Source organism: Podarcis vaucheri (genome assembly GCF_965113315.1).
Source record: "Podarcis vaucheri genome assembly, chromosome: 10".
Taxonomy (NCBI): domain Eukaryota; kingdom Metazoa; phylum Chordata; class Lepidosauria; order Squamata; family Lacertidae; genus Podarcis; species Podarcis vaucheri.
Window position 1 is genome coordinate 65475149 of NC_138748.1, and position 15282 is coordinate 65490430.

Consider the following 15282-nt stretch of genomic DNA (forward strand, 5'->3'; position numbering starts at 1 on the left):
CTGGTGAACACAATTTGCAGGGTTTGCCTGTTTTTTATTTTTGACAGTGCTTTATGTTTCATATTTAGTGAGACCACGGCACAGAAATGTTTTCTGTAAATCAATAAGCAATGGTCCCACATTGCAAGGTTATTGTAAGCATTACTCAGACAAAGCGCACGATAACTGAAGCACTCGAGAATGCAAAATGTGGTCAGCGTTTGTTCTCAGATTGCCCCAGAAGAGAAGCAGCCCTGGGCTCTTTGATGTCGGAGGATAGGAGGAATGGTGGTTAGAGAGACACAGCAATGATAAGGCAATCATTTGAAGCCAGCTGCCCTATCTGAGTCTGTCTGATCCGCAACCAGAAAGGTGTCTGTCACCTGCTTGCAGTTTCCTCTTTGGTTCCTTTTCCTGGTCCGTGTTAGACACAGCACCAGAAAGTCACAACACAGCTAGAACAACAGCAGAAACCAAAAAGGCAGGGCACCTCTCCTGATCCTCTCCATCACCATCTCGCCTGGGCCTCCTTCCTTTCCCATCTCTGGACCTTCACCTCCACTCAGCCAGAGATCCAAACTCAACCCAGCTCTCTGCAATACAACAATGTTATGTCTGGCTTTCGGGTTGTTTGGGAACTTTTGCAATGAAGGCGGAAAAGAGCTAAAAAATAAGAAGTCTGATTCCATACTACAAGCTTTTTCCAAAGTCTTGCAGAAGGCGCAGTCCAGACTCTGCATGCCTAGGGTTGCCACCTTCTTTTCTGACAGAGCTCCTGCGCTTTTAGCAATCGGGTGTCGTGGCAGATAATTTTTTGAACAGAAGATGCTTCTTCCTTAGCTCACTGCCCAGAAAAGTTTCAGCTGCTAAGTGCCTGCGCGTTCAAAACACAGGAATCCCAACTAAGGAGAAAGTTGGCGACCTCAACAAGATTCAGCCCTGCCCTCTAAGGTGAAAATATCTCCAGGAGCAGGACTGGAGATTTTGAGAGTGGGAAGACCTGAAAGACCTACTTTGTGTCTTACGCTAGAGTGCCAAGGTCCATGAATCAGAGGCAGGTGCAAAGACACACACTTAAATTTAAGGAATTGGGTGCCTCAGAGCTCATTCCGAGCTTGGGAATCTGTTTGCACAGTCCTTTCATGCAGGTATCTGCCAAGGCCCTTTGCACAGGTGGGGAGGCTAATATTGACCTCCTCACCCTGCTTTTGTTCCTCCTTGCCATTTCTACATGCTTTTTCAGACACAGAGGGAAAGAACATAGGGGCACAGGAAGGTGCCCTGCACAGAGTCAGAGCATTGGTTCATCTAGCTCAGTATTTGCCCTCCTCCTGGGATAGCTCAGTCGGTAGAGCATGAAATTTTTAATCTCAGGGTTGTGGGTTCGAGTCTCACATTGGGCAAAAAATTCCTGCATTGCAGGGGGTTGGACTAGATGACCCTCGTGGACCCTTCCAACTCTACAGTTCTATTATTCTATTTTCCGCACTGACTAGCACTGACTATCTCTCCAGGATTTCAGACAATTGTCCCTCCAAGCCCTACCTGGAGATGCCTAGGACTGAACCTCCTTCATGCAAGGTAACCACTCTGCTACTGAGCTAAGACCCTTTCCTAACATCATCAAAAAAGAAGAAGCTATTGCTACATCAGAGGCATTGTGGGAAACTTCAGCCGTGGCTCCCAGACAGAGCTGTTTGCTGCTGCTGCTGCCGCCACCACCAGACTGAAGCAAGCCCACCGATATAGGATGAGGCCCCACTCAAAATCGGAGCTGGATCTGCAGATGTAAACCTACCTTCAGCCTGCTCAGTGGGCAGTTTGGTGGCTAGATGGACCAGTGATATAATACGGAATAATAAGGCAGTTCCATATATCTTAACATCCTTCTGCACGGAAACAGAGGAAGTTGCCTTGAGTCCATCTAGCACAGTATGGTCCACACTGAGTGGCAGTGGCTTGGTGGGGTCTTGGATAGGGGACATTCCTAGCCCTACCTGGAGATGATGCTAAGAATTCGAACCTGGAACCCTTCACATGCAACCTGGATGCTCTACCATGGAGCTACAGGCCTCCCTAGGCAGAGAGAGAAAGAAGAAGAAGAAGAAGAAGAAGAAGAAGAAGAAGAAGAAGAAGAAGAAGAGGAAGAAGAAGAAGAAGAAGAAGAAGAAGAAGAAGAAGAAGAAGAAGAAGAAGAAGAAGAAGAAGAAGAAGAAGAAGAAGAAGACGACCATATTTCTTGTCCATCACCAAGGACCTAAGAAGACCCAGTGGAGCAAGCAAAAGACCTGGGTAGTCTACAAAAATAGCCAATGGGAAGCCAACACACACACACACACACACACACACACACACACACACACACACCTCATTTGCAGCCTCCAAAGCACCCTGATCTTAAACCCTTCCACTTGACAAAAACTCCCACTGGTTCCCATAGCACTACTTCCCAAGTGCGTTCAGCTCTGGAGACCCACAGCCAAGGCCACTCCGTGTCTGCATGGGTCCCTGGGCAAAAAAAATAAGATAAAAAAGGGAGCCATCTCAACCCATCACATGCAGTCTGCACCTTCCCTGCACACTCAGTACAACACAACAGAGAGACCAGACTGTTCTAACTCCTGTGGTCCTTCACCCACCTTCTCACTGGTCTCCTAAGGACTAGAAGAGGGTGGGTTAGAAATTACGCCCAGTATCTCAGCTCAGTAGGCCCTGGAAACATCATCCATGGGACAGAGGAGCATAAGCAACTGCCTCAGTATTATCTGCACTAAATGGCCGTGGCTCTCAAGCCTTACGTGGGACCTTCAGCATGCTCTACCCCTGAACTATGGCCCTTACCCATAATAACCCTAGAAAGGCAGCTGTCTTATACTGGATCAGACAGTCAGCTCATCCAGCACAATGGCTTCTACACTGATCAGCTCTCCAGGGATTTCAAGGAGGCAGGATGCTCCCAGCCCTACCTGCCAGTGATTGAACCTGGAGTCTTCTCAAGCAAAGCAGGTGCTCTGTGGCCCTGCCCTGGACCACGATGACATGGATAGCTCAGCTGGTAGAGAATGCGACTCTTAATCTTGGCATCGTGGGTTCGAGCCCCACGTCGGGCAAAAGACTCCTGCGCTGCAGGGGGTTGGACTAGATGATCATGGTGGTCACTTCCAACTCTACAGTTCTGCGAGTCTACCCATGATGGCCGTGATTGTAGTACCAGTGGAGAAAGCCTCTTCTCTCCCTTTTCTGCCTGACATGGCAGTTGTTAAAGGTGCAGAGGTCTCCTGCTAGAAGTCAGAAAGGCAGGAGATCTGAGTTTTCATTCTCTTCTGCTTTCTTTCTTTCTTTCTTTCTTTCTTTCTTTCTTTCTTTCTTTCTTTCTTTCTCTCATACATACAAACACACACACCCAGTCTGCTTGCATATACAGAAAGAGGCAGTTCTGCATTTACTTCTTTCTTTCTTTTTGTCACTGTTAACCGCATCCGGACTCTATTAAAGTTCCTGGCGCTGGATAAACAATGTAACTGTCGCGTGCAGCCGTCTGAAAATAATTGGATTAGCTAAAACATATCAGCTAAATAGAGACAGTCCCTGCTCAGACAGTCAGAGTAAATGTCACCCTGGAAAAACCCTGAAAACTGATCTGACTCACACTGGACAACATCTACTTGCAGGAGTCTCAATGAGGAAAGGAAGAACGTGGGGGGAGGAATAGGGGAAAGGTGAGGGAGCGACTTATTTTGATCTTTGCTTAATATGCAAACTGCCAGGAACCTAAAGGCATTCATTCCGAGACCAGCCCCACTGATTTCGGTGCATATTTCCAAGATTTTAGTACAAAGATGGAGGGCAGGGGAGGAATCACAAAACAGAAGTTAGTGTTGCCAAGTGTCCTGCTCTTCTGCACTTAACAGCAGCTTGATCTACTGGTCTAGCTTTTCACAGCAGGGAGATAAACATGGTGGTCAGCTAGCAGCTGCAGATCCAAGCTTCTTGTTGAAACCACAATGGCAGTGGGTGGTTAAAAGGTTGGCAGGCCTGGATTCTGAACACAGTGCAATGTAAGGATGTCCACACAAAAATCAACAGACTTGAAGCTGAGGTCCCACTCACACTTATTAAAGAGTAACTGACTCCTGAACAAGGATGCTCAGGACTGCACCAAAAAAAACTGCATATAATTCTGCTGTGGATCATGGCCATTTACTCGCAAGCAAGTCCCAAAGGCCTGCTAAAATACACTTTCTAGAAATTTTGCTGAGCACTACTGCCTCCCTGGGCGAATTTGCTTTCTTTCACTATATAGCCTATGGATTATGAAATATTTTGGAGACAGACCCAGATCAGGCAGTCTAAACAAAACTTCCCTCTTTTCTTAGGTAGTTCCCCTTCTCCCCCTCCCACCCCCAACAGAAAGGAAAAAAAGAAACCAACTTAAAATAAACTCGCTCCTGGGATCTGGGAAAAGAATTGGGGGAAGTGCAGAGAGAGACTTTTGAGTGGGGAAAGTGAACACAGTCCTATCCAGTTTTTTTCTCTGCATAAGGAAGTCACTGAACCAATAAATAACATTTCCGGAACACATTAGGTTTTTGTGGTCCCCCAACAACACCACACACACACACACACACACACACACACACACACACACATTCTCTCTGTGTGCATGTAAAAACCAGCTTTCCAGAAATGTTCAAATTAGCAGCAGGTAGCTTCAAGTGAATTAAAATGAGTTTCTAGGTTTAGCAAGCAGGTTGGGAATGAGGCTTACACAAGAGCAAGAGGAATGAATGAATCGTGCAGTCTGGTTTTGCGTTTCTGCTTACAAAGAAAAGAGACCTTGATCCAAGAAAGAAAACAGCAGAGGGAAAGCGAATCGCCTGGTTTACACATATGCTAAATGGGAGTTTGCTAATTTACGGTTTATTAAACCATGTCTTAGTGTTACACATGAACCCTGCTCAGCAGCGTAACCATGGTTTGTTTACTGGTAAGAAACCACAATCTGAGGCCATGGTTTGTTGTCGGCTTTTGAACCATGGTGGATTCTGTGTAAAACCACTACCCTTCCTTAACTTCGGTTTGTTTTATCCCCCCCCCACTCTCACCACACTGCAAAGGCATGAGGCAGCAGCAGCTGGAAAACAAAACAAACTTTGAAGAAGCAAGCCATGGTTTGTTTGTGGGGAGAACTCATGGTTTATTTGTGCTTTTATCTCATGTTTTTATCTTGTGAACCACCCTGAAATCTTTTGGTGAAGACTGGTATACAAATCTAATAAATAAATAAAATAAGTTAACCTATGGTTTGTTCATCCATGGCTTAAACCATGGCTTAGAATCATGTGTCAAAGTTCTACCTGGCATGTCAATTTCAGCTAAAACACCCAAAGCAATTGTTGTTTTAATCCGTAAGTGGATTAGGGCTGTTGGACAAATGCACAATCAGACTCTTACAGATTGCCAACTGACTGGAAAAATACACTGGCCTAGCCTGCTCTTGTGCCTTTGCCAACCAGTGAAACCATTCACAATAGTGGATAAATGTGAGCCCCTCCTAATGTCTGCTGCAGCTAAAAGGGGTCAGCTACCGAGCCAAGCTAAAAAGTTGGCAGCATATTGAATGTAACAAGAATGAGGAACTTGTGGCTTGCCAGATGTTGCTGAACTCCAGCTCCCATCAGCCCCAGCCACCATAGCCAATGGTCAGGGATAATGGGAGTTGTAGTCTAACAACATCTTAAAGTTCCCCATACCCAGTATCTATTCCACATTCTCTCTCTCAAGTTTCACTGTCGTATCTGTTTCACTGAATGTTCACAGCGCAGGAACGCCCAGCCAAAAAGTGTGTATATGTGGCTGAACAGCCATTTGTGGACGTGTGCAAATGGAGTCCATTAGATAGGAGTGAAATCTCCCCATTAAATGGGTGCATTGATCCTTCATCACCCATCAGAGTGGGGTGATGTCCTATGCCATGGGTAGGCAAACTAAGGCCCAGGGGCCGGATCCGGTCCAATCGCCTCTTAAATCCGGCCCGAGGACGGTCCAGAAATCAGTGTGTTTTCACATGAGTAGAATGTGTCCTTTTATTTAAAATGCATCTCTGGGTTATTTATGGGGCATAGGAATTCGTTCATATTTTTCCCCCAAAATATAGTCCGGCCCCCCACAAGGTCTGAGGGACAGTGGACTGGCCCCCTGATGAAAAAGTTTGCTGGCCTCTGTCCTATGCTATATTTGGCTCTAGAGAATTTGGGATTAGCCCCCCTCCCACAGACATCAGGTCTTCCCCACTTGTTGAATGTGTGGGGCTGGAAGTGATGTTTCAGCTTAAAGCTGATTCAACTCTCTCTCCCATGAGGCAAAAATCAAATAGGAAGGGAAAGGACTGACCTGTAGAGTATGGAAAACATTTTTAATCACTACCACCTTGTACTAATCTTTCTGAACCTAGGAGTGGGGTGGTGTGAGTGAGTGAGGTTTAGTACATGTGATAACAAGGAGAAAGCCGAATCACCTATCCAACATGTTTATTCAGACATAGATCCAATTAATTTCATGCAACTCCAAAGCAATGCAATTGTAAGAACTTTGTCTCAGACGAACATTTCATCAAAATCAACAAAGTTTGCTTCACCAGCTCCCTAAAGAAACACGCTCAAAATAGGGTATATAAAATCTGGGGCAACTCATGTCAAACGAAGGAAACTGGCTTTTCAATCAATTTCAGCAAGGATTCCAAGTGCACTTACTCAGAAGTAAGTTCTATTGAAATCAATAGGACCTACATTTCAGTAAGCGTTAACGGCCCTTTGCTGTGGGGGGGGGAGAATCCAATCCACTTTATATTCAGAAAAAATAACAACTGGGGGAAGAAAATGGAGTCGAAATTGACATAATGTAGTTAAACCAGCATAGTTTGGTTTAACCATTTTGCAAACGGTGACATTTGGATCCCGGGCCAAAGAGATTTGTGTCTCTAAATGCCAGAGGAACTGATATAAAATCAAGTATCTCTGTGTATAAAACGGAGAAAGTGCATAAACCCTGCAAATATCAAAAATTAGTAGGCCTACTGAGTTTTCTGGAAACATGTGCAAGATTCCCTCTTCTGGTAAATGATCCCCATTAAAAATCAATTGAGTTTCTCATGTGCAAATGGACAGAGTGAATAGTGAGTAGCCTGGGAGAACCTGGGGCTCTTGTCACATTGTTAAAGCTAACCCACCCCACCTTTGGTCAAGTCCTGACTGGGAGACCAGCAGGAAACCCACCTTAGCTTGTTCTGATCTTTCTAAAGGAAGAGCAAAATTATAACAACTGTTATGGAATGCAACAGTGTTTTAGGAAGAAAGGTTCTGTGGTATCTGCTTGATCTCTTTGTTGACCTTTGCATTGCCGGAGTTTGCTTTCTGCTTGTAACGATCCTCGGCTTCTTTTTAAAAATAAAACAAGAGTTGGCTTCTAACTGGTCATCCATTTAGCACCTATCCTGCACCGGAAGCTCTCTGGTCTGAATTTGCAGCTGAAAACCCATACAACCCCCATTCGCCCCATATTATTACTCCTCCCAGCCCTTAACCTTTGCTCATCCTTAACCTTTGCTCATTTTTTTTTTTAAGTCTTTCCTGAACCTGAAACAGAAGCATTTTAAGAATCCGTCAAGGACCCTACCTGTGCTGGAACGTGCTTTTGGTCTGGATTTGCACCCGAAACCGGTCGGCGATCCCCCCAGCAGGCTGCTGGGAGGGAAAAGTCCAGAGCCGTATTCAGGGACGTAGGAAGGGTAAGTGGAGATGGGGTGATGAGCTGAGGAAGAGGCCCCTCCTAATGAGGCCATGCTGCTTCGGGAATGAGAAGACTCCAGCTTCATAGTTTCGGCCAGAGACACCTGGTACTTAATGCACTCTTTTTCCTCTTGCCGGCTGGACCCAGTGGAGCCTGGGGTGGAGATGGAGGGGTCCGGGGAGACATCTTTGGGAGGGGTCGGCGGGAAGGTGAAGAGGTGTGGGCTGGAGTGACCCGCAGACAAAGTGGAGGAGGACGCTGGAGGGTAGACGGAGAGAGGTCCAGGCGAGCTGTGGTGGATGGGGGTCTTGGAGAAGGGGCTGAGGTTCCATGGGGCGGTGCTGTGGTGGCTTCCCAAAGCCTTGCTCCCATCCAGCCAAGGGAGAGAACCATGAAGCAATGGCGGGCGGCACACCTGACCACCTGCTAGGACAGAAAGACAAAAGCAGTTCCTCATTAGCCAACGTCTCCCTAAAGGAAGTAGGGTGGTGGGACAGCTTAGGGACCCGTAAGTCAGATGAGCTCAGTCACAACAGAGTTGGGCCAATGGTCCATCTAGCTGGGAGTCATTTTGGACTCACAGCTGTCCATGGAGGCGCAGGTTAATTCTGTATCCAGGGCAGCTGTCTACCAGCTCCACCTGGTACGCAGGATGAGACCCTACCTGCCCGCGGACTGTCTCGCCAGAGTGGTGCATGCTCTAGTTATCTCCCACTTGGACTACTGCAATGCACTCTACGTGGGGCTCCCTTTGAAGGTGACACGGAAACTACAACTAATCCAGAATGCAGCAGCTAGACTGGTGACTAGGGGTGGCTGCCGAGACCACCTAACACCGGTCTTGAAAGGCCTACATTGGCTCCCAGTACATTTCCAAACACAATTCAAAGTGTTGGTGCTGACCTTGAAAGCCCCAAACGGCCTCGGCCCAGTATACCTGAAGGAGCGTCTCCACCCCCATCATTCTGCCCGGACGCTGAGGTCCAGCGCCGAGGGCCTTCTGGTGGTTCCCTCATTGCGAGAAGCAAAGTTACAGGGAACCAGGCAGAGGGCCTTCTCGGTAGTGGCACCCTCCCTGTGGAACGCCCTCCCACCAGATGTCAAAGCGAAGAACAACTACCAAACTTTTAGAAGACATCTGAAGGGAAGCTTTTAATGTGTTACATTTTAGTGTATTTTTGGTCTTTGTTGGAAGCCGCCCAGAGTGGCTGGGGAAATCCAGCCAGATGAGTGGGGTACAAAGAATAAATTATTATTATTAGTGTTGTTGTTGTTATTGTTATTATTAGCTCAGTATTTTCCATAGGCAGCGGCTCTCCAGGGTTTCAGACCAGGGATATTCCCAGGACCGGGCTGCCAATGCTAGGAACTGAACCTGGGACCTTCTGCATGCAAAAGGGGTGCTCTCCCAGGGCTCCAGTCGAGGAATGCCTTGAGTACAGATCTGCTGGCAACCCAAAACGGAAATCCCTCGATCGATTCGAGATTTGAGGTTCACAGGAAGGAAGCGTTGGCTACCATGTGCAAAACAGAAGCTTTGCCACCCACCTTCTCAAACCCAAATGCCAACGCTTTGAGCGCAAGTCTAATCACACCCAAGCGCTTGAAAGCCTCTGCGTCCTGCCAAATCAGAGGAGGTGGCATTTACTTAGCAGGAGCCGTGGATATTCTGGTGTCCTACCTTAGGCAAATGTCTCTTTTGCCTCTATAGCTGGGCTAGCCCTGCTCAGGATAAAAGTCTGAGATCAGAAATGGAGAGGAATGGTGATGGTACCGACCCAACTGACAGTGCAATTCAGTACAGTGCTACTCAGAAGTAAGTTCCAACAAGTTTAACAAATTAAGTGTGCATCAAATTGCCGCCTCTCTCCAGGGCGGTCTCCGATAAGACTACTTTGGAGCAAATGTGATGGGGGATCGTGTCTTGTCTCCAACATGACTCATGCTCAGAATAGGCCCGTCAACATCAATGAACGTGACTAACTTAAGTCTATTAATCTGAGTGGGTCTTCTCTGAGTAGAACCCATTTGGGTCCTGTGCTGTGTTCGCACTCAACCCCTTTGGCTGTTATTTTTAGAAGGCTATAATGTTGCTAAAATTAGCCGGTGGGACTAGTGGATTTCCATAGACGCTCCTCTACCTTTCCCCACATCACTGTGGGGAACGCTAAATAATCTCTCTCAGTGTTTAGTGGTTGAGGGGAACATTTTTTCACTGAAGGGCCACATTCCCTCATAATACAAACTTCTGAGGGCCACATGACACTGGTGGACGAGGCTACAGAGGATAGAGCCTTTGTCCAATAGGCCATGCAAAAGCCAGAGGTTTTGAGACACAGACACATCTCTCCATCCAGGCTCAAAAGGGCATTATCACGAGTTCAAAGCCACATTCCATGCAGTCAAAAGCATTCATGGAGAGTCAGAAGTGGTGCTGGTAAGGACCAGTGAGGGATATGGGCTGGGGAGAGCTCAACAGAGGTTTAGAGAGATCTACAGAGCTGCGTTTGCCCTCCTTCCCCAGGCCTGAACTTCCTTAGTTCTCATAAATAGGTTCACACACGACATAATCCCAGAGGGAGTGTTACCCCAGTACTGAAGCGAAAGACAGCAGCAGAGAAGGGAGAAAACAAGAGGCAAAAGTTTGAATTGCTACATAAAATTGATGCATTCAAGTTGCAAAGCATATTCCAACAACAATCTAATAGGTCCAGATACCAGATCTTTTGCCTTAAGAATATTTTGTTGATATTATTGAAAATACAGTGGGAAATTTACATAAACCTAATACTTGATTTTATTTTATTTTTTTAAAAAAGCAGTCTGAAGTTTTCCTCCCCCTCTCCATGTTTTAAAAATTAATCTACTTACTTGGAAGCGAATTCTCAGTTGTAGTCAACAAACAGAACAGAGGCAGGTGTGTTAGAGTAAGTATGTTTCAAGATGAGGTTGTTATTTGGAAAGGAAACAGATATCTACGTAGAAGACAGTTTCATTTCAAACTGGTGGATTTATCATCCATTCCTGATTTTATGATGGTGTGTAAATTGAAATCAAATTCAACGAAGTGGTAATTGTTTTTCACAGAAATGTGTGTTGGATTAGGTCAGGCCCAAAGACAAAACTCTCCAACACTCAGATCTCAAATTCAAGAGTTGGAAGTACAACTTTTTGGAATAAATGGGACTAACATCTACATCTTCAGGCTTGGGGGGGGGGTGTCGGTTTCTGACCCTAAGCCCCACTTAAATCCTAAGGCTAAACATCGACAGGAAAGTACATTACACTGATTACTGTGGAGCTTAAAATACTTCCAAGTAAAAAATGCTTAGGCTAGGCATGAACACACAAAACATTCACCTCTGTATCTTAAATACAAGTTGATAATAGAATTGTAAAATTGTAGAGTTGGAAGGGACCCTCTGGTCATCTAGTCCAACTCCTTAAAATTCTGGGGTTTAGTTCAGTGGAAGTTTCAATGGTGTTTTATGATTTCTTCACACCTGACATTTTTTTAAGTGTATGCCTAAAATGTAGCAGTGTAAGGAAAGGACCTTAAAGATGCCCTCCTCAGTAATGCGGCCAACTTTTCGACTGGACACTGTAGCTGTGCCTTTAACAGCAGGCTTTTGTTCCACAGGCATTGACAGGTGAGAATGCTGCCGTATCTCCCTACTGTGTCAGGCTGCCTTCTGCTCGAGGCAGAAGAGGAAGCCAGCTCACTTCCTTTCTGATCAGTTGGCAACCCTGCTGGGTCAGAAAGCCCAGGACCACAGGAGTAGGTAAGAGAGCAGAGTTTGTACCATGTAAAAGGGCCCTTCCTTCCGTTTACCTGCGTGTTTGTGTGCTTCTTAAGAAGGTGAGAAGACAACGGTCTTACGCACGCTTCTCTAGAAGAATGTCGCGAACGTGGATAAAATGTACCACGAGTTAAGTTGCCTGTGAACACGCGCACAGGCTCCAATTCGGTGTCTACACTCTCACACGGACTCTAAGGTAAAGGGTAACTGAGAACAATCATTCCTTGTTGGTGAATGATCCCATTCAGAGTTCCTTCTCTCTCTTCGCAATGTTCCCCACTCACCCTCCTTCCTTGGACAAATCAATCCCTGCTAATGGGCCTTCCCCAATCAATCCTGCACGGCTTCTTGAACCAGGAGGCCACGTGAAATTGACAAAAACCCGTAACAAGGACTCCCCACCTTTTGCAAGATAGCAGGGGGAACTTTGAAACAGCATCGGGCAGGAGGAATAATCACCCAGTTAGGCCAGAAGGATAGATTTAAGCCAGACTTCTTTCAGCTCCCTACCTCTTGAAGCGCTGGTTTTGCCTGCCCATACCTTTGTAATACATATTATTATAATCATTAAATTTATATCCTGCCCTTCTCCCCCAAAAGGAGCCCAGGGCACTTAAATCATGTTTGCTAGAAAAATCAGCCCAACGCACTGGAGTTGGGACTTCAACAACCTGATCCTAAGCCGATCTACTCGGATGTAAGACACCCCCTCTCAATCAGTCTTAGTTCCTGCTAAGTAAATGCTGGATAAGGCGGCCGTCCTATCACACTTTACTTGGGACCAAGCCCCATGGACTTCAGGGGGGTTTACATTTGAGGAAATGTGTTTAGGATCATGCCTGCACCTCACAGAAATCAAGTTTCAAACCTGTGCCATACTTGGGAGTAAAAGTGGAATAATCTTCAGAGAGCAAACGCTGCACATCTTTTTAAATGGGCTTTAAAAATTCCTGGTTATTATTAAAATATCCTGTTTCGGACCTTGCAGCCTCCTTTCCAAGAAAGCCCTATGCAGTCCAAAATGCTGCATATTTACTCAGAAGTAAGTCCCACCAAATTACATAGACCGGCTCCCAGATAAACATGCATGGGTTCCAGCAAACCTGGCCTGGTGTACGATTGCAAATACAAAATACCTGTGTTTCCACAGTCGCCTCCTTGTGCTCAAAGGGGATTACTCCCAAGTAGACACATATGATGTTACAGCTTTCAGATTGCAACTAGCATCTTGTTGAAACCAATGAGAAACATTTTAAGTCAACCTGTGGCTGACTGGGTGGCAGTCTCCCTCCCACACACAAATTACCATGCTAAATCCAAGTACTTGGAAGTATTAATTCCAATTTAATAGGTTTATGATCGAAGCAAGAAAGGCAGTTTTCCAGTATGTCGTTCAGCGACACATGCCAAAAATTGACTGAAAATGTCTTTTTTTAAAAAAAAAATATTATTATTTTGCAGAATTATTTGAGTAAGTTTTTCCTTTTCCTTTCTTCTTCACCCCCCCCCCCGGCCCAAAAAAAGAAACCTCTGTCAGTCAGACAGCTCCAAATTTTACTTTTTCCACAAGAATTTCTCATGGTAGCGGTTAAAAGTTTCCTGAGTCTGCCTGTGTTGGTTTTTGAACCAGAAAACTATCCAATGATCCAAATTGAGGCGGTTCTCCTTTTTACACTTCCTTTGAAAGGAGCCCTGTTCAACTCAAGGGGACTTACATCTGAGTAAACATGTAGATGCTCAAGCTTAAAGCATTCACACAGAGAGAAAGAGGACATCCTTATTATATGTATTCCGAAGCAAGAAGGTCCCATTCAAATCAATGACTTCTACAGTTTCCCAAGTTAGGATTTTAACAGGGTCTCTCCCCAATCCTAACCACATGTTAAGGTGCCTCTTAAATCCATGGGATTTCCTTGCAAGTAAATGTAACCAGGACATTTTCCACAGAGAGGAAAAATCAGAAAGGCATTCATTCCTTCTTTTAAAAAATGAGTTCAGGTTGAGGATCTAAAAACATCTCACCTTTCATTTTAATTGACCAAGTTGCAACTGACTGGGGGGGGGGGTTGAGCAGTCTACTCTAATGGTTAAACGGAGGGGGAATCTTCAACTTTTCAAGCCAGCTTTCTCCTGTTGCTGTTTAGTGATATTGTGAATTATTCGGAGAGTTCAAATATACAGAGACGATTCCGAGCGGATAGATAGTTGCAGATTTTGCAAGCACAACTACCTAAACTCTTGCTTTGCAACCAGACTTTGGGATGAAGAAATCAAAGTTCTGGAGCAAGCACTCTCCAGCCACCCAAGTTAAGCTAGGATCTTTGTTTTTAAAACCCACTGGCGTCCCCCTGCCCTGCTACGCAGCCAGAACTACGATCTTCCCAGGTTCGTTTTGGAAGTCAGTCCCGATTAAATCAAGGGTGAAGCAGCAACAAGCAAAAGCCCGAAATTCTTTGGCTCTGAGTTTGCGGGGGTGGGCGGCTTGGCTCTGTTTGCCCAAGAAGAGATAAACTAGGCAACTTTCACAGGAAAAACGAAATAGCCCTCGCAAGCTATACTGCCCTGTGTGCATATTGTGGACGGTAGGGGCGAGGGTGTATTTGAAAAGGGACCCATTTTTAAATAGCATGGGCATTTTGGAACAATGAAGACTCTTCTGAGGGTATGGGGAGAGATTTTCCTTCTAACCCAGTTTAGTCCTCAGGTGTGAAAACGCTCTTGGGCAAGCGGCGTCAGAGTCACTCAAATTCACGTTAGATCAAAGCGATTGTTTTGCAACTCGGAGGGGAAGGGTTAACGATATTTTGAAATGTCTTGTAAAGACTAACAGCGGGGCAAGGCAATTACTAATCAGGGATTAATATTGCTCATTCAGTTCCCCGGAGGCGGAGGAGGCCCTTTTTTGCTCTTTGAAACATTTGGGGAAATTTAGTTCTCTTCCACCACCCCCAACTTTATTTCCCAATTTTTGGGCGAGGGAAACCAGAGAAGGGCTTGAAAAGCGAGAGCTAAATCTGCAGCTGGAAAAGTTTGGGATTTATTATTTTTTTGGGGGGGTGAATATATCTCTGAGATATATATTCACAAATATTCTTCTTCCTCACCCACCAATTTATCGTGCTCTCCTTAACTGCATAGATACATTTCTGCCTACTACATTATTTCTTCACCCTTTTAAAAATTCATTCTAGAATAAAATTTCACAGAGAGAGAGAGAGAGTAAATTAAGCCTTTTAGAAAGACCAAACTAAGTGGGTGAGTTTGGGAGCCACACAGAGCACCTCAGGGTGAATGCTAAAATCAAACAGGAATGAGCACGACCCAGCCCAAAGTTAAATACTTTTAGTTGGCTTGGAGCAGATTGTTAAAGCACACGGTTAAAGGCTGCAATCCCTGAGAAATTAAAGGGACCTGCTCCTGGGGAAATAGGTAAGAGGCTCAGACTGCAGTGTTGACTTGGAAGTAAGCGCCATCAAACTCAGTAGGCCTTACTTCTAAGTAGACAGGCACAGGCTCTTGCACTGCTTCTCACTACTTTAATATATTTATATTTCTATTTGTATATTTTTAAAAAAAACTTAAGAAACTTTTGACTGCCTGTGCTTTGTTGCCATCCCGCTTGAAGCGTTCTGTGTCACTCCGAAAACTGGCAGGCCACATTGTCAGACTTGGAAAGTGCTATTGTGTTGCTTCTGTGAATATTCAGTACAGATTC

General features: G+C 45.4%; 1 protein-coding gene across 9 annotated transcripts in view; it reads right to left on the reverse strand.

Moving 5' to 3' along the window:
• Positions 1 to 15282, reverse strand: part of GATA3 (GATA binding protein 3) — a 75964-nt gene that overhangs the window by 39244 nt on the left and 21438 nt on the right. For 7 of the 9 annotated variants that reach the window (XM_082239131.1, XM_082239133.1, XM_082239132.1 and 4 more), the window contains exon 3: positions 7654 to 8193. In XM_082239131.1, coding sequence (XP_082095257.1) covers positions 7654 to 8193 — 540 coding nt within the window. The remainder of the gene's footprint in view (positions 1 to 7653; positions 8194 to 15282) is intronic. The other 2 variants (XM_082239136.1, XM_082239134.1) reach the window with 1 other exon arrangement.